Raw genomic sequence first — 17,831 nt, 5'->3', positions numbered from 1 at the left:
CTCAGTGCGCAGACAGGGCCGCGGATAGTGGCGTGAACGTGGCGCGTATCAGCGGTGTCCCTGTGGCGGCAGTGCTTAATGTGATTGTCTGCAGCCTCTGAGTTGATTAGAGCTGCCCTCGCTGATGACAACTAATGCTGCTCCTCAATGCCCTGCAGATCCGGGCCCTCCAGCTGGCATCAAAGCCGTCCCCTCCTCCCCCACCAGCGTGGTTGTGTCCTGGCTCCCCCCGGCCAAGCCCAATGGTATCATCCGCAAGTACACCATCTACTGTTCCAGCCCGGGCTCCGGGCAGCCGGTAAGAGCACGACGGGGGGGTGCACGGGCAACTGTGGGAGGTGGGATTTTAGGAGAGGCATCGATGCCAATGGGGGAAAAGTCATTTTGCATCTTTCTTGCAATGTGTAAATATGTGTGTTTGTGTAGCGTGTGTGCACATGAATGTGTGAATGTGTTTGTTCGTGGTTTTTGGAGGGGTGTGTGGTTTTGTGTGGGTGGGTGTGTTTTTGGTCTGTGTGGTTTTGTGTATGTGTGTGTGTGAGTGTGTGAGTGTGTGTGTATGCATGTGTATGGTTTTGTGTGAGTGTGTGTATAGTTTTGTGTGTGTGTGTGTGTGTGTGTGTATGTGTATGCGTGAGTGTGAGTGTGTGTGTATGTGTGCGTGTGCGTGTGCGCGTGTGTGTGTGTGTGTGTGTGTGTGTGTATGCGTGAGGATGAGTGTGTGTGTATGGTTTTGTGTGTGTGTGTGTGTGTGTGTGTGTGTGTGTGTGTGTATGTGTATGCGTGAGGATGAGTGTGTGTGTATGGTTTTGTGTGTGTGTGTGTGTGTATGTTGAGTATCTCTGTGTGCTGTCTGTGTTTCCTGCCCTCCCTGATGAACAGATGAGGTTGCCCTGGCAACATGATGAGACGCAGATATGCAAATTAAGTAGAGAGTGAGCTCACACACACACTGCAGTATCACAAGCTAATTTTCACGCAGGCACACACACACGCACACACAAACACATACGCAGAATACATACAATGCAACATCAGGACCACACACAAACATGTCCCCACCATGTAAAGAGTACAGTTAACCTGCAGCCATGCATTCATACAATCTCGCCCATCAGTAGCTGTTTATGCAGTGTGCATAAATACACACAATGCAAGAAAAGGCTCACAAACACTCTGCCCTGCAAAACTTTATGTGCGTACACAAGTCCAAATCCACACATGTACACAATCTCTTCTTTTTCTCCCTCTGTCATTCACAAATCACAAATCATCTCCCTCTCTACCTTCTTCTCGCTCCCTCTCGCTGGGAGTGATTACCATGTAAATGAGTGTGTGTGTGTGTGTGTGTGTGTGTGTGTGTAAGGGGAGGGTAGGGGGTAGGGGGGATCAGCCACACAGAACAGGGAGTGCTTTTGTTCCTCTTTTCATTATCTCCTCCTATCGCTCCCCGGATCACCGCTATCTCCACACCGGAGGAATATTTTAATATCCAACACACCGCTGTGCTCCTCCGCCCCCTCCCTTCTCAAAGCAAGCCTGAGAGAGAGAGGGAGGAGAGGGAGAGAAGAAGAGGGAGTGAGAGAGAGAAAGAGAGAAGAGGGAATGAGGGCGAGAGAGCGGGAGAGATGGAGAGAATGGGAGAAGGGGAGATGAAGACATGGAGAGAGAGGGAGGGATAGAGAGAGGGAGGGTGGGAGAAAGGGAAAGTGAGGGTCGGAGAGAAGGAGGGAGGGATGGAGGGAAAGAGATGAGAAGAGGGACACAGGACTGAGAGAGACGGAGCCATGGAGAGAGAAGACACAGAGAGGAAGAGAGATATAGAGAGAGGGGTTCCATGAAAAAGTTGGAGATGTGGTGGCCCAGAGGAGGGGAAGGAGGAGGCCCAGAGAGGTGGGCATAGGAAGAGAGTGTGGGATAGAGGGAGGTAAAGGGGAGGACTTGGGGGGGGGTACACATGAGGAAAGGAGGGGAAGTAGAGGAAAGGGTGGGACAAAGCACCATGTGCCCCACTCTCTCTTCCTTTCCCCTACTATCTGTCCCCTGAGGAGGTGGTCATGCCCCCTGCTGTGACCATCCAGGCAGAGTGCTGCTCTCTATCTGTCCTACATCACCCTACACTCCCCCCCTCATGCCTCCTCTCAGTCTGCTCCCCTATATGAATGTGTGTGCATATCTACAGTGTAAGTGTGTGTATGTATTTGTGTGTGTATATGTATGTGTGTGTGTGTGTGCGTGTGTGTCTTTGTGTATGTGTGTATGTGTGTGTGTGTGTGAGTGTATGTGTGTGTGTGTGTGTGTGTGTGTGTGTGTGTGTGTCTTTGTGTATGTGTGTATGTGTGTGTGTGTGTGTGTGTGTGTATGTGTGTGTGTGTGTGTGTGTGTTTGTGTGTGTGTAGCTGGCACAGGGGGATGGCGGTGAGCTCAGAACAGACGAGCGGTGCAGTGACAGGCCGATGGCTCGAGGGCACTGTCCTGAGCTCAGTAATAGGACGACAGCAGCCCCATTGTTTCATTACCAGGGAGAGCTGGATGACTGACCCTGGGCCAGAAGAGATTCCCTGTGACGAGAATGTGTGTGGAAGTCAGGCACATGGGTTAAAGGGACTGCAATTACCCTGAGAGAGGGCGTTGCCCTCAGGGCCGCATAAGCAGTGATGACAGAGCGTGTATGTGTCAGTCATTCAGAAAGAACCCCAGCCCTATGCCTCTCTCAGCTCTGTCACCCTCACATCACTGCAGGAGAGGCTGAACTTTTAGCTCCACTGAATCATGGGTGATCTATTTTCCTGCCCACTATTTTTTTTCTTTTCATCGCCAGTGTATCTGGTCTTGATCTCTGGGTCTGTCATGTATCTCCCTGTGTCTCAGGGTCATTTTTATCCCTCATCTCTCTCCCTCTCGATGGTTTTACAGGTCACTGTGTTGGCGTAGCAAACCTTTGACCTAAAGCTTTGTTCACTGTGGGCATGTGTGAGCGCTGGAAGCACACTTACAGTCTGCTGTCCTCAGGAAATCTGGAATGCTGGGGACAACTTTGAGATGTTTATTTTACAAAGGCATGGGATGGCTGTGCTCCTGTGGAGGATTTTAATTTTGTGAGCTGGCTAAGGCTGAGCTATACCCAATGTTCCTGATTTTCCTTGATGACAGAATGCAGGTGTCTGTGTGTTTCCAGTTTTATTCTGAGAGGTCAATGCACCTGTTTCTGATGAAGAGCTGTCACTTTGACCACAGCAGTGGGTGGGGGGTGGGATATTTGTGAATTTTGCCTGTATGAAGGTGGCCCAACAGATTCCCAAGGCAGAACTTGACAGTTGCCATAGTGACTGGTAATACCTAATCACTTCCCTTTGTCCCCCAGGCCCCTAGTGAGTACGAGGCAAACCCTGAGCTGCTGTTCTACCGGATCACCCACCTGACCCGTGGGCAGCAGTACCTCATCTGGGCTGCGGCCGTCACCACCGCTGGGCGGGGCAACATCAGCGAGAAGGTCACCGTGGAGCCTGCTGGGAAGGGTGAGTCCTCCAGTCTCTCTTTTCTGCTCTACCTCTTCCCACTGTCCTTCATCTCCCTGAAGTTCAGACTCCCACATCATCACCTGGCCTAACCTCACTCACATGGAGATTCTGTAATGCAGTAATCACACCTGAAGGCACTGACATTAACAATACAGTATAATCAATGAAGTGAATATTGATAATACTTGTAGGTCAACTTTTCCCATGCCACAAAACCATTAAAGCAGGTCAGTGCCAACCTCCTCTCTCTCCGTTTCTATCTCTCTCTCTATCCCTCTCTTGCTATCCCCCCCTTCCTCTCTCTCTCTCTTTCTCTCTATCCCCTCTCTTTCTCATTGACAGTCCCTTTCCCTCCCTCCCTCTCTCTCTCTCTCTCTCTCTCTCTCTCTCTCTCTCTCTCTCTCTCAGCGGTATTGAATGACGGCTGGCTCAGTTGCAGGAAACACTGTTGTTAATTATGTGGCGAAGAACAGGAGCCACTGAATTAAGTGTCCTGGGAGAGAGGGGGTGGGGGTGTGAGAGGGAGGGGAGGGGGGTATGACAGAGGCAGCGGGAGGGTGAGTGGGGCAGGGAGGTGAGGAGAGGCTAATCGATAGCGGTTGGATTAAACCGAGGGACTGAGAGAGAGGACCAGAGAGTACAAGAACAAGAGAGAGAAAGAGCCTAATGCTTCCAGCTCTCTCTCTCAGCTAATAACAAGCTGTAAAAGACTCTCCTCAAGGCTGCTCCTCTCAGTATTGAAGCAAACACAAGAGGCCAGCATTATGATGTCAAGTGATAGGGAGACAGGAAGGGCAATGAGTAAGGGTGTGTGTGTATGTGGCAGTGTCTGTCTGTGTGTGTGCCTGTAAGGACACCAGTACAGCAAAGTATCACTCAGGTCATGACCCGTATGCTCCACTGGTCTGGGGTAAAGAAGAAAAAGAGTAGGTGTGCGTGAGAATGTGTCTGTGCATTCGCCATGCATGTCTGTGTGTGCATATTTCCTTATGCATATGCATTTGAGTGTATAAGGTGTTGCAACATGACTAGGTGCGTGGAATGCTTCCCCACTGCGTTTGGGGTCAGGTTGCGTGACAACGTCTCGTGTTCCTCTCCTCTCCTCAGCACCCGCCAAGATCCTGTCCTTTGGGGGCACAGTGACCACACCCTGGATGAGGGAGGTGCGGCTGCCCTGCAGCTCTGTTGGGGAGCCCACGCCCACCATCAAGTGGACCAAAGACAGGTCAGAAAGCCGCTCGATCCTGCTCTGTTCCTGTCTATAGCCAGTCCTCTCCCTATCTATACTCTACCCACTCCTCATTTCAGTTAAATTTTTATTGTCATTCATTACTTAAAAGTCCAGTCATACTCCCTCTCTCCCTCTGTGGTCATTCTTTCGGCTTTTCCTCTATGGTGATATTTGAATGCTGGTCTCATGCCTGAAACATTGTCTCTCTGTCACATACGGCAGTGAGGACACAGCCATTCCCGTGACTCTGGATGGTCAGCGGCTCATACTGGCCAATGGCACGCTGGTGCTGCGCTCAGTCAAAGCCGAAGATTCTGGGTACTACACATGCACAGCCACCAACACATTGGGGTTCGACACCATCATCGTCAACCTCGTGGTGCAAGGTGAGACCCGACCTCGGGGAAAATTCCAAAATCCCAACCCTCCCACACAGTTGGGGTCTCTCCGCTCCAGACAATTAAACACACCCATTGTCTGTCTCTCTCTCTCACACGCACACACACACACACACACACACACAATCATTTGTTCCCATCTATGGATTCACCTCCCCGCACATACTGACAGACCGTTCGGCTATCACAGACATGACCACAAGCCCTCTTGGTAAGAGGGAATAAACTGTTGTATTGGCCACCCTGATGTAGAGACCACTCTACTTGACTCATCTGTCATGGCAGGAAAACTGGGATGAAATGCCTGAATGAAATGCATCTCTCTCTCTAACTGTCTCTCTATGTCTCAGTTCAATTCAGTTCACTTCAGTGTGCTTTATTGGCATGACACATTGATATTGCCAAAGCAGTATGCACAGTGTAACCAATGACAACAATACAATAATGAACAATATGCAGAATAACGAACATATACAAATTTCATCTCTCTCTCTCTCTCTCTCTCTCAGTGCCCCCTGACCAGCCCCGCTTGACTGTCTCCACCACCTCCACCTCCTCCATCACACTGGCCTGGATACCCGGGGACAATGGAGGAAGCTCCATCAGAGGTAGGGAGAGACTGAGTGATTGCAATCCCGGCCTCCGTCTGTCTGTCTGTCTGTCTGTCTGTCTCTTTGTCAGCGCCTTCATTTTGTGTCTGTGTATGTGTCTGCCCTGGCCGTTTGTTCCATGTCAGTACGTCTGTGAAGAACTCTCGTTCTGAGTGTCTCTGTTTACATGCTCTGTTTGTCCGTATCTCTGGGCCTTTCGTTTGATGTCATGTTTCACTGTCTGGCTAGTTTTATGTATCTTTTTTAATCTGCATGTCCTCCTGCCAGCCAGCGGTGCTCAGTCAGTTGGATTTAATTATCAGTCACATTGTAGGTATATTGTCCACCTGCTCCTCCATCCACTGATTAGACAGAAAGGCTAGAGCCGCATCAGTGTAATTAAGTTCTCTGAAACATCCGCAGGCAAGAATAATGATCAAGCCGAAGAGGCAAAGGTTGTGCGCACGTCATTCTGTCTCCTCTCGTTGCCCGGCTGTGCCAGCATTCACATTCACAAACAGATTCGCTGATTTCCTGCTCCACACTGTGTTCATATTTACATAAATGTCCAGTCAGCTTTTTGTACATCTGCCTAAGTTTTGTGCAAAGCAGCCGACAGTGTTTTCATTGTGATGTCAGCGTGCTTTGAAGCGTTCCGTTTGGTAGGATTATGGTCCACTAGTGCCCTCTAGTGGGGCTAAGATATAATGGCAGCTCATGAGCTGCGAGGCTTACTTTTGGCCTGGACGGGACTGTAAGTGTGGTGGTGCTGCTCTCCGCCAGGCTTCGTCCTGCAGTACTCGGTGGACAACACGGAGGAGTGGAAGGATGTCTTCATCAGCTCCACTGAGCGCTCTTTCAAGCTGGACAACCTGCGCTGCGGCACCTGGTACAAGGTCAAGCTGGCGGCCAAAAACAGCGTGGGAGCCGGCCGCATCAGCGAGATCATCGAGGCCAAGACCCACGGCAGAGGTGAGGGGACAGGCTGGGGCTGTTGAGGAAATGGAATTCCAGTGGAAATGGAAAAGAATAACCAAAGAGTTTTAGAAATCTGGCCCTACACTTTCTTAAATGTGCTCATTGAGCCATACACCTCAACCTCTTTTTGAATTAGTATTAAATAACTAGTATGAGTATAATATATATTTGTGTTATTTGGAATTAGTTTTATTTTTTGTCAGTTTAAAGCCTTTGTGGATTATTAGTAGAGAGGCTCCGTGCTTATGGTGTGCACATAATGTAATGTAGTGTTTTCGATAACTGATGGTCAACATGTTCACGCCATCTCGCGACCCGTGCCAACCCTCTCCCCACCCAGAGCCCCAGTTCAACAAGGACCAGCCCCTGCTGACCCACATCAACTCCACCCACGCGGGCCTCAACCTGCAGGGCTGGGCGAGCGGCGGCTGCCCCATCACCGCCGTGCTGCTGGAGTTCCGGCCCAAGGGCACCTGGGCCTGGCAGAACTTGCGTGCCAACACCTCGGCCGACCTCTTCCTGGCCGAGCTGCGGGAGGCCACCTGGTACGAGCTGAAGATGAAGGCCTGCAACAGCGCCGGCTGCGGCAACCAGACCTCGCAGTTCGCCACCACCGACTACGACGGGAGTGAGTGGCCGCACCTGGGCGGGGTCAAGCCGGGGTGGGGGAATGGGGCTGGATGGTGGTCCAGGCGTAAGACCTAGAGTCCGAGGCTTACGGGCTCCAATCCTGAACTGAGCACTGCTGCTGAACCTTTGATCAAAGTTCCTCACTTTAGTTGCTTTATTGAAACTGTATATGCTGTACAGTATATATAGGTAGCATACTGTATGAAATGTATATGCCCTATACGTTGGTAATTAATTGTATGGAGTCTATATTCTGTTTATATTGGTAAAATTGTGCATGAAATGTATATTCAGAATATGCAGTTGATAAGTGTAGGTTTTATGTGACTGATATAATGTATGACATGTCAGCAGTGGAAATCCAAGGCAAAGTGAAGATCCATGTAAACCGCTCTAATGTCTCATGAGGTCGTTTGGAGCCACCTGGGTTTATCAGATTAAAGAGAACCCAGGTCGCGCCACGCCCACCTGTGACCAATACTCTCCCTCTTTCTCTTTTCCCCTACCCCCTCCCTCTCTGGCTCTGCTGCCGCTGCAGGTACAATCCCCCCGATCAAGTCTGCGCGCGGGGAGGGGGACGACGTGAAGAAGCTGTTCACCATCGCCTGCCCCGTCATCCTGGTGACGCTGGGCCTGGCCCTGCTCTTCATCATCCGCAAGAAGCGCAAGGAGAAGAGGCTGAAAAGACTGAGGGGTGAGGAAGAGGAGGAGACTCCGCCCAGAAACGCTTCCAATGTTATGCTCATTTAGTAATATAGCCTTATCTGTATTATGATTTGCTTTTATTGTATGTTATTATTGTATGTCAGACGACTTACAGAACATAAGACTATAGGCACGTCCAGTGTCCAGGTGCTGCGCTAAACAGAGCCACATAATTATTATTATTATTATTATTATTATTATTATTATTTGATCTTTCTTTACAGTTGTATTAATAACTTCTGTTATTACTGTTGTCTTTGTTAAGATTACAGTTGCCATTCATATAAATGGATTATCTGTGTTATCATGTTATTGTTTTTGCAGTCTTTTTGTTTACTCATGTTACATAGCAGTACATAGCATAGCTTTGTACAGACAATCCAGTAAAGTACTAAACTGAAATGAACTGAAGGGAAGGTGAGAGAAGGAGAGTGGTAGATGGGGGTGGGCTGGGGGGTGTGGTGAGAGAGAGAGAGAGGTGTAGAGAAAGAGAGAGGATGAGTGAGGACAGGAAAGTGAGAGAGAGAGAGAGAAAAGTGAGAACAAGAGCGAGAGAATAACAAGTGAGAGAGGAGGTGGGAGGAATGCAGAGGGCGAGTCAGGATAAGAAAAAAAACAGGAATAGAACAAAAACATAAACAGAAAAGATAAGAAAAGGAGAAGAGGAGGGTTAGAGGGGGAGATGGAGGGACTGGTAATGTCTTGTTGTTTCTAATTGAGCTTATTTGTGTTTTCACAGATGCCAAGAGCCTTGCAGAAATGCTTATCAGGTAAGGACTGTGATATGGTGGACAATGGCATTGTGGGTGAATTCCTTTTCTATTGCACCATAACTCTGGCATATCACTGGCATAGCCTAATTTAGTTATAAACTGAAGAGAAAACACCTCCAACTTCTGCGGCACTTGTTTCTTGTGTGATTGCTGCATTTCTGTCCTTTGGTATGGCTTTGTCTGAGTCACGTCTCCTGTCAGGTTCTCTGATGCACAAACCACTATAATATCCAATTAAACAGGAACAAAATAATAACTGATGTGTGTGTGTAACAAACTAGTTTTGAATGTAGGAGTTTCGTGGGCGCAATTACCCAGTGTGCAGCAGCGATCTCTCAGTGCTTTTGGACGGTGGAAATACTCTGTCTCTCTGTCGCCCTGGTGTCCCGGAGCAGTAAGAACAATCGCAGCTTCGACACCCCTGTGAAGGGCCCCCCAGCGGGCCCCCGGCTCCACATCGACATCCCCCGCGTCCAGCTCCTCATCGAGGACAAGGAGGGCATCAAACAGCTGGGTCAGTACAGCCAGGGGATTGATGGGGATTGATGGGGATTGTGGTAGAAAAGGAGACGAGGGAGCAAGGGATTCTGGGAGAGAAGGAGACAAGAGGGAGCAAGGGATTCTGGGAGAGAGGAAGACTTGTGAACCTTGTGAAAACTACACCAGAGCGTATTTGATGACAAGCTGATTGAAACTTTTCCTGCCTTCAACAGGTGAAGACAAGGCTGCCATCCCTGTGACAGACACAGAGTTTAGCCAATCGGTGAATCCGCAGAGCTTCTGCACGGGCGTGTCCCTCCATCACCCCGCCCTCATCCAGAACACAGGCCCCTTGATTGACATGTCAGACATCCGTCCAGGGACCAGTGAGTATTCAAGTGCCAACAAAGGGTGCCATAATGACTCCTGAACAGAAGTTAAGCACATGTACTGAAATAAGCCAAATATCCTGAACTGTGTTCAAAGGTTCAGTCAGGATTGGTCTCATGGATATTCATTTCATTTGTCAGAGTCCAATCAAAGCCGGCTGTCCCTATAATGTAGGGTTACTAAACAACTTTAGCTGGTGTACCTAAGTTCCACTCTGATCTAGTAAGATTTTTCCCATACGTCCTAGCTCACAGGATTCTTAAAGAGATAGTATCCCATAAAGATTAATATTGTGAGCAGCCTGAAGCCACATGGAACAGTGATTGTGAAAGATGACGTTAAATACTGGGGGCATGTGAAATCTTTCCGACTCCTTTTAGATTTTAGATTCATGAACAGCAGTAGTTCTGACATTTTACCATGAGGAAACGATGAACAGGTGAAGGAGCTGACAGCGTGTTTGCACATAGACTGTGTTTCAGCACCAGCAAGTAAAGCCCTTACCTCACTCTATCCTCCCTTTCGCCCCTCTTTTCTCCCCCCTCAGACCCGGTGTCCAGGAAGAGTGTGAAGTCAGCCCACAGCACACGGAACCGCTACTCCAGCCAGTGGACCCTGACCAGGCCCGGTCAGTGCCAGGCCTCCACGCCCGCCCGCACTCTCACCTCTGACTGGCGCACAGTGGGCTCCCAGCACGGCATCACCGTCACCGAGAGCGACAGCTACAGCGCCAGCCTGTCACAGGATACGGGTGGGCACCGCAACCAATGCACACACACATACACACACAAGCACATGCATGATCACATGCACACACACAGGCACATGCATACACACACGCATGCACGCACAAGCACATGCATGCACACACGCACACTCACGAACACACACACACACACACACACATACACACACATGCACCTGCAACATGCACACACACACACACACATACACACACATGCACACACAGACACACACACACAGGAACACATATACTCAAACAAATACATACCCACACGCACATATACAGACACACACACACGCGCACATGAACACATGGGCATAGACAGACAGGCAAATGAACACACATCCACACTCTCAGATGTAGTTACACCTTAATTTCACCTAAACTGCATCTTTAGAGTGCACAATAAATATAACATGCGATAAAAGCATATATTTATTTCCAAGCCAATAGGATCTCTTGGTTTCAACTGGGGTCAGTTGAATTCTGTCATGTGCAGGGGAAAAATGAGTTGTGTTGCTGAAGCGTCTGGTCATTAGGGAAGAGCATGTGTTGAGGAGGAGTATGGACTGAGGAAGAGCGTAACTCAGGAGCGTCTGTCTCTCTCACCGTCTCCCTCTCCTTCCGTCCACGCAGACAAAGGGCGCAACAGCATGGTGTCGACAGAGAGCGCGTCCTCCACCTACGAGGAGCTGGCCCGGGCCTACGAGCACGCCAAGCTGGAGGAGCATCTACAGCACGCCAAGTTCCAGATCACCGAGTGCTTCATCTCGGACAGCTCCTCGGACCAGATGACCACGGGCACCAACGACAACGCCGACAGCATGACTTCCATGAGCACACCCTCGGAGCCGGGCATCTGCCGCTTCACCGCCTCGCCACCCAAGCCCCAGGACTACGACCGTGGCAAGAACGTGGCCGTGCCCATTCCCCACCGCGCCAACAAGAGTGAGTGCGGAACCCGCTCAGCGCTGCGCTATGACAAGTGCCTGTCTCCGGTCGGAAAGCGCACCGCATGAAATGTTCTCTGCTTCTGCATCTCAGTTCATATCATCACACTTGATCTCTCTCATCTCTCTTCCCTTGTTTCCTCTCTGTCTGTTTCTCTGTCTCCTTTTCATTTTCTAGCTTAGTCTATCTCTCTCTCTCTCTATCAGTTCTCTAAACCTTTTAATCATACAGAGATTCTAAGAATTGTTTCTAGGAAGCTGCTTCATTACCTTTTTAAGCCTCCCTCTTTTTCTTTTCCCTCTCTCTCTTTCCTTTTCTGTTTGAAACTTCTTGAAAGTCACAAGTTTTTAAAAGTCAAGAGTAAAGTAATTGTTGGGCACTGAGTGATTGCTAAACAGTTGTTTTTTTCTGTTTATATTACAGTAGCATCTTCTCTCGTTACGCTTAGTTACTATGTTACACTTAAGCCTTTCTCTCCCTCCGTCTCCCTCTCTCTGTCCTTCCTTACAGGTGACTACTGCAACCTCCCCCTCTACATGAAGTCGGACCCTTTTTTCCGCAAGCAGCCCGACCTCCACGACCCCTGCCCCGTGGTTCCCCCCCGCGAGGCGTCCATCCGCAGCCTGGCCGCGCGGGGATACCACACGCAGGGCCGCCACATGACTTTGGACCCGGGCAAGCAGCAGGCCCTGACGCTGGGACACGCCGGGCTCGGGGGCGGCTCGGGCACGGCCACCCTGCCCCAGAGGACTCTTACCATGCCCGGCTCGTCAGGCTCCAGTGCCAATGCCGTCGTCACTGCTGCAGCCGCCACCGGGGCAACCAGCGCTAGCAGCAATCCCACCTCTGCCACCAAAGTGGGTGGCTCCAGAGACTCCCTCCTGGAGAGCAGCTCGTCCGGGCTTGGCAGACTGCAGAAGCAAGGGGCCGGGGCCTACTCCAAGTCTTATACTCTGGTGTAGCACACAGGAGCTAAAGAGGGTGGGGGCGGGACAGGGCATGTGGACATTGAGGGATGGAGAGGGGACGGGGGCATCGGTTTGCATCAATGTCAGAAGAGACAGGCCACCAGGGGGTGCACACAGATCATCCACAGTACTGAGGCTGTTTTCCACCAATCACACTCTTATCCCATCCATCAAGCCCTCTCTTGCCCAGTTCGAAACTTATTCATAAAGCACTTTCCTCACGCTCACGTTTTTCAGATTCAGAATCTGGAAACTGAACATATAGGATTTGTAGATCCTTAACAACATGTGTGGATGTTTGCTGCAAGCTGTAGGTGGTGTACTTCCTATGGCTCCCACAGTAAAACAATTTGATAAAACTGCTCACCCTCACAGGAAGTGCTTTTTGTATAAAGCCCATCTCTCCCACACCTCTCATCTCTGTCGCTAAGTGTTTAAAGTCAGAGAAATCCTACAGTCAGCCTCTCTTCAGTCAGCCCTCTTGGGTTGTGCTTCACAGAGCTGGATTGTGGCTGAGAAAAAAGAAAAAGCACCACAGTCTCTTGGTGTTGCACATCACAGTTCTGTTCTGCTTTGTTTATTCGGATTTGATGGGTATGCTGGTTTGATAGGACTTTTGTACTAGCCACAGGAAGAGAGAGACAGAGATAGAGAGAGAGAGAAAGAGAGAGGGAGAGAGAGAGAGGGAGAGAGCGACTGGGCTCCTTTTCTTTGCATTCCTTCACACCCTCTTCTGCCTCTCCTTGCACTATATTTGCTTGGTGCCACAGCTCATCACCCAACCTTGCCCCCTCACCCCCACCCAGCCCCACCTGGACCTGTCTGCCCCCCCACCGTGACTGATTCACAGCCCCTCCCAGATAGATGGACAGACAAACAGACAGGCAGATGATGGAAGGAAAAGAGATCTGCAACAGCTGAGTAAATACATTAACTACATTTCAACTTGATTTTATTATGTACGGTTTTTTTTAAGTTATATCCCTCTGACTTCCCCTGTTGCTCTTTTACCAGAGGTCAGAGGTCAGAGTTGAAACACCAGCTTTAGCTTTGGATATGGTTAGGAAGGTGGGGATAGTGGGTGGGGTCGGTTTGGATAAGAGTAGGATATGGGGGAGGGGAGTTTGTATTTATCTCTATCTCATAGCAAATACAGTATTCAATTAAATCCCTTCTTCCAAACCACTTTGACTATATTTCTCAAACTATTCCCCTGCCCTGTCTTATTTCACCCTTGAAGCATACTAATCCAGCAAGGATAACCAAAATAACCCAGCAAGGATTTCCACTCAAAATGTCACATCAGGGCTCTTGCAATACAAAAATATATAGTGTTTAAATCTTAAATATATATATACATATATATTTATATCTAAAAATATAGTGAGATATATTAGTGAAGTGGTGGGGAAAAAAGTGATATTTAAACTGTTAAAATTTTGAATAAAAAAATAAAAGACAAGACAATCGCTAAATATAACTATAAAAAGCTGCAAGAGATGAAGAGCGAGGAAGAGGAGTAAAACGGGTAGCTGACAGCAACAGAGAAGCCAGCGTGTTGGTAGAGTGTTAGGCCCAACCTTTTGATGCCCCCTATTTCAGTCTTGATTGGCTAGTTCAGTTAAAAAATCAGCTGATTGGCTTAGAGGACAGCCTTTTTCAGGGTGATTCAAACAAAGGCTCACAGGTTCTCCTCACTCTTGTCACACGCTGGTACAGCTCAGTTTGTACTCGATTCAGGTAGCATCCTTAACAGGACACTGTGGTGTCCAGGCAGGGTTATGAACTTCTGACCTTCGGAGTAGAGCGGCTTTACCTCTACTCCTCACTGCTGGGCAATTTTTGGAGAATTCTAGTGGATAGACATGAACTAGCAGGAAGCCACCAGCCTGTAAGGACTGGAACTGCCTCTCGACTGCCGGTTCAGAGCAGGTTCAGGGCATGTGCTTCCTGCGTGAGGCTCAGCCGTAAGGAAAATGGCTGTGTTATTTACAAGCCACAGTCTTTCTGAGTAAACACAAGCCAGCGGACGTTTAAGGATCGCTCAGATCCAAAACCGTTTCCAAAAAACACGTAATACATTATCAGGAAGATCGTGAGAAAAAATGTATTTTATGGAGCGTCTAAGTTGCCTTGAGTTGGCACACGTCAGTCCCCAACAGTCCCCCCCCCCCCGACGTGTCAATTCCTTGTCCTTACACATGGTCCAGCTCAAGAGTGACATATGCTTTCTGTTTTCAGACGGTGTTGATGGTTGCTAAACAGTGTGTCTCATATCAGCACTGCACTGATCTGACATGCTCATTAATTGAGATGGACTGTTTGAGGTGTGTCTGCGATGAAGTTCCATTTTTGGTGAGAATACCTGTCTGAAATTCTGTTAAATTTCAAATTTTCACCCCCGTCCCCCCCTTAATGTTTATCTCATCAAAGTGGAAGGACATTGGAATGTGTGTTGCTAAAATATCTCCCATCTTGTTTTTTAGTATTATTATTCTAGACATTAATATGTATTTACCCCCTTTTTCGTTATGCCTATTCTTATTTTATTATAAATAAGAAAAAATGCAGTGGCATCACACTATGGAGCAGGCCCAACTAGCCAATCTAAATCAGGGACTCCCTAGCTTCAACCAATCACATGGCTTTTCCGTGTGTATTGGGCTGGGTCAGGAAACAATCTCTTCCCTCCCCCAACCCACTTAGCCCGCTCTCTTTCCACACACCCACTTTCCTTAATGAATCAGACCCACCCTCCTTTTTGCAGGATTATTTGTAAACTGCAAATACACTTGTATATAAGAAACTGTTTTGTACAGATAATAACTATTTTCGTCAGCTCCAGAATAAACCAGGGCACAGCTTAAAGTTGATGTTATAACTGTTATAACTTTAAAAATGGGGGGAAAACAACAAAAAATGACAGACATGACACTTTGATTTCTGAACAGGGCACAAAACCCAGAGTAAATAACAGTCTGGCTTTTCAAATTTTTCCCTTTTTTGATATTTTGTTGAATTTTTATTCTTTATCACGGTTATTTTAGATGTTGTCAATTGTTTTGTTTTTGTTAAGATTTTTTTCCCCTTTCTAACTCCATCTTGCAGAAAAAGGCATTGCATGCTCTCAATATTTTGCTGGTTACAAAAGGAAAGGGAAAAATGTAAAAGAAACAAAAAAGTGAAAAAGAAAAAACTGCAGAAGGGATCCCTGAACTTTTGTTGAGAAGTTGCTTCTATTTGCAATTGCTTGTGTTTAATGATAAAAAGAAAACAAAAACATTTTTTAATGAAAATGACACAAAATTTTAAAAAAAGAATATTCTAACACCTTGTGCAATAAAGCTATCTTTCTATAGGCTGTGCATCTTGTCTTCTTTTCATGTGGGTTTTGGCAAATGGCTAGTGAAGCAAGACCAGCTTGAGCCTGAGTAGTCTTTTCACTTGCTGTGACTGACAGGACCTGGTGGATGACATCCAGACCAAAAATAAAAAAAATTTAAAGGCACTCAATGATGAGACCATATATGTATATTTGGATCAATATACAGTATTATTATGGTCCATTTAATTAAAAAAATCACAGTGAAGCAAAAGTTGGTCATGAACCAGTTTCATGAAGCGTAACTCCAATCTTTGTTACCTACTGTATATTCGGATAATGGTAACAACATCCACCCACACTGCATTCTAATCAAGCAGAAGAAGAAAGTTATGAGATGAGATTAGGACCGTTGCAGAGTTTATCAGGGTGTTTATTAAAGTTTTGAATGTTGGTACTGTGCATTCCTGGAGTACTTTGATCATAGAGAGATATGTCTTTAAAAAGAACATGAGCCGGGTACATTCTAAAGAACACTACCACACACATACACACACACACATTCACACTCACACACTCATATGTGACTGTGGATCTTGTAATTATTGATGAATTCACCATGATTTTATGTGTTGGAACTGAAACACTGCATAGAAATACAGGCATTTACATACAAATTATTTACACATAGCATCGTATGAGTATGTGAGTGTATGTGAATATGCGTGTGTTTGTATGTGTGAGTTATGTGTGTGGGGACGCTTGCATGTGTGTGCACATCTGCATGGACATACATTCAAGTGCATATCTGCATTACTCTGTGTGTGCATATTTACATGTGTTTGTGTGCACGCATGTATGTGTATGCGTGCGTGCGTGGATACATGTGTAAGTGTGTAAGCACGTGGATATGTGGGCTTGCATGCATGTACCTGTATGTGTGCGTATGAGTGTGTGAATGAGTGTGTGGGGGCATCACAGGTATCGCAGTGCAGATGAGTGTGTATCGGAGAAGCATGTGTGTAGGGGTGTGTGTGAGGGCACTGGTTATTACAGTGCAGGTGAGTGTGTGTTGGAGAGGCATGTGTGCAGGGGTGTGTGTGAGGGCACTGGTTATCACAGTGCAGGTGAGTGTGTGTTGGAGAGGCATGTGTGCAGGAGTGTGTGTGAGGGCACTGGTTATCACAGTGCAGGTGAGTGTGTGTTGGAGAGGCATGTGTGCAGGGGTGTGTGTGAGGGCATTGGTTTTCACAGTGCAGGTGAGTGTGTGTTGGAGAGGCATGTGTGCAGGAGTGTGTGTGAGGGCATTGGTTTTCACAGTGCAGGTGAGTGTGTGTTGGAGAGGCATGCTGCCTGCAGTAGGCAGTTTCCATGCTGCAGGTCTGTGCTACTTTTGTTCTCTCTGCTTCTTCTGCTGGTACTTGCGGTACTGGTTCTGGATGGTGGCGGCTGCCTTGTCTGGGGAGTTGGCCAGGTCTCCGTTGCCTGGTGACCAATTTGGAGGGAAGGGGGAGGGGTGCGGCCCAGGAGGGAAACAGAAACAGAAGGACCAAGTTTAGAAACGATTCGTCGATGGAGAGCTCCTTGTGTCCGGAGAAAGGTCACCAGCCCAAGTTTCTGACCATGTGTTTGTGTGTGTGTGTGTGTGTGTGTGTGTGTGGAAGAGTGGTCACATTCATAGTGGATCAACTTTGCATGACCGTCTGCTGTGAGGACAGGTCAGTGTAGGTGATTATCTGTTCCGGTCATATGGGAGGGTGCTATGATGTCCCTGACGCAAAGCTTAGACAGGCAAGACAGACACAGAGAGAAAGACCTTAAATCCAATTACAGCTCAGCTTAGTGCAAGCTGCCTCACAGTGAGCCAGGCCTCTAGACACTTTCAGTAGAAAGGGAAAATTGATACTGATAAGGAGTAGTGGTTAGGGATCCTATACCTAAAAAGTTGCCAGCTCAAATCCCAATTGGCGCACTGCTATTGTACTAAGCCAGCCTTATTCCAGAGACCTTCAGTAAATATCCAGCTGTATGAAGTTGATATGTTGTACAAGTCGCCATGGAAATAACATAACACCAACTAGCACCTGCTGGTGTGTGTGTGCAAATGCACCTGCCCTGTGAGTAATTCCAGCTACGAACCACCCCAACT

The 17,831-nt window shown here is 47.9% G+C and overlaps 1 protein-coding gene across 1 annotated transcript in view; it reads left to right on the top strand.

Moving 5' to 3' along the window:
- The window catches only part of LOC118774663 (Down syndrome cell adhesion molecule-like protein 1 homolog), a 94,744-nt gene extending 81,561 nt beyond the window's left edge, over nucleotides 1-13,183 (top strand). Inside the window, exons 20-33 of the mRNA XM_036524059.1 lie at nucleotides 159-298; nucleotides 3,365-3,518; nucleotides 4,629-4,746; nucleotides 4,975-5,138; nucleotides 5,660-5,758; nucleotides 6,524-6,712; nucleotides 7,059-7,346; nucleotides 7,887-8,042; nucleotides 8,793-8,823; nucleotides 9,222-9,340; nucleotides 9,540-9,692; nucleotides 10,244-10,447; nucleotides 11,078-11,389; nucleotides 11,903-13,183. Coding sequence (XP_036379952.1) covers nucleotides 159-298; nucleotides 3,365-3,518; nucleotides 4,629-4,746; nucleotides 4,975-5,138; nucleotides 5,660-5,758; nucleotides 6,524-6,712; nucleotides 7,059-7,346; nucleotides 7,887-8,042; nucleotides 8,793-8,823; nucleotides 9,222-9,340; nucleotides 9,540-9,692; nucleotides 10,244-10,447; nucleotides 11,078-11,389; nucleotides 11,903-12,354 — 2,579 coding nt within the window. The 3' untranslated portion in view covers nucleotides 12,355-13,183. The remainder of the gene's footprint in view (nucleotides 1-158; nucleotides 299-3,364; nucleotides 3,519-4,628; nucleotides 4,747-4,974; nucleotides 5,139-5,659; nucleotides 5,759-6,523; nucleotides 6,713-7,058; nucleotides 7,347-7,886; nucleotides 8,043-8,792; nucleotides 8,824-9,221; nucleotides 9,341-9,539; nucleotides 9,693-10,243; nucleotides 10,448-11,077; nucleotides 11,390-11,902) is intronic.
- The last annotated feature ends 4,648 nt before the right edge of the window (nucleotides 13,184-17,831 follow it).

Source organism: Megalops cyprinoides, chromosome 3, assembly GCF_013368585.1.
Source record: "Megalops cyprinoides isolate fMegCyp1 chromosome 3, fMegCyp1.pri, whole genome shotgun sequence".
In the NCBI taxonomy this organism is placed as follows: Eukaryota; Metazoa; Chordata; class Actinopteri; order Elopiformes; family Megalopidae; genus Megalops; species Megalops cyprinoides.
The sequence above is the reverse complement of the archived record's forward strand: the minus strand, read 5'-3'. Positions and strand labels throughout refer to the sequence as shown.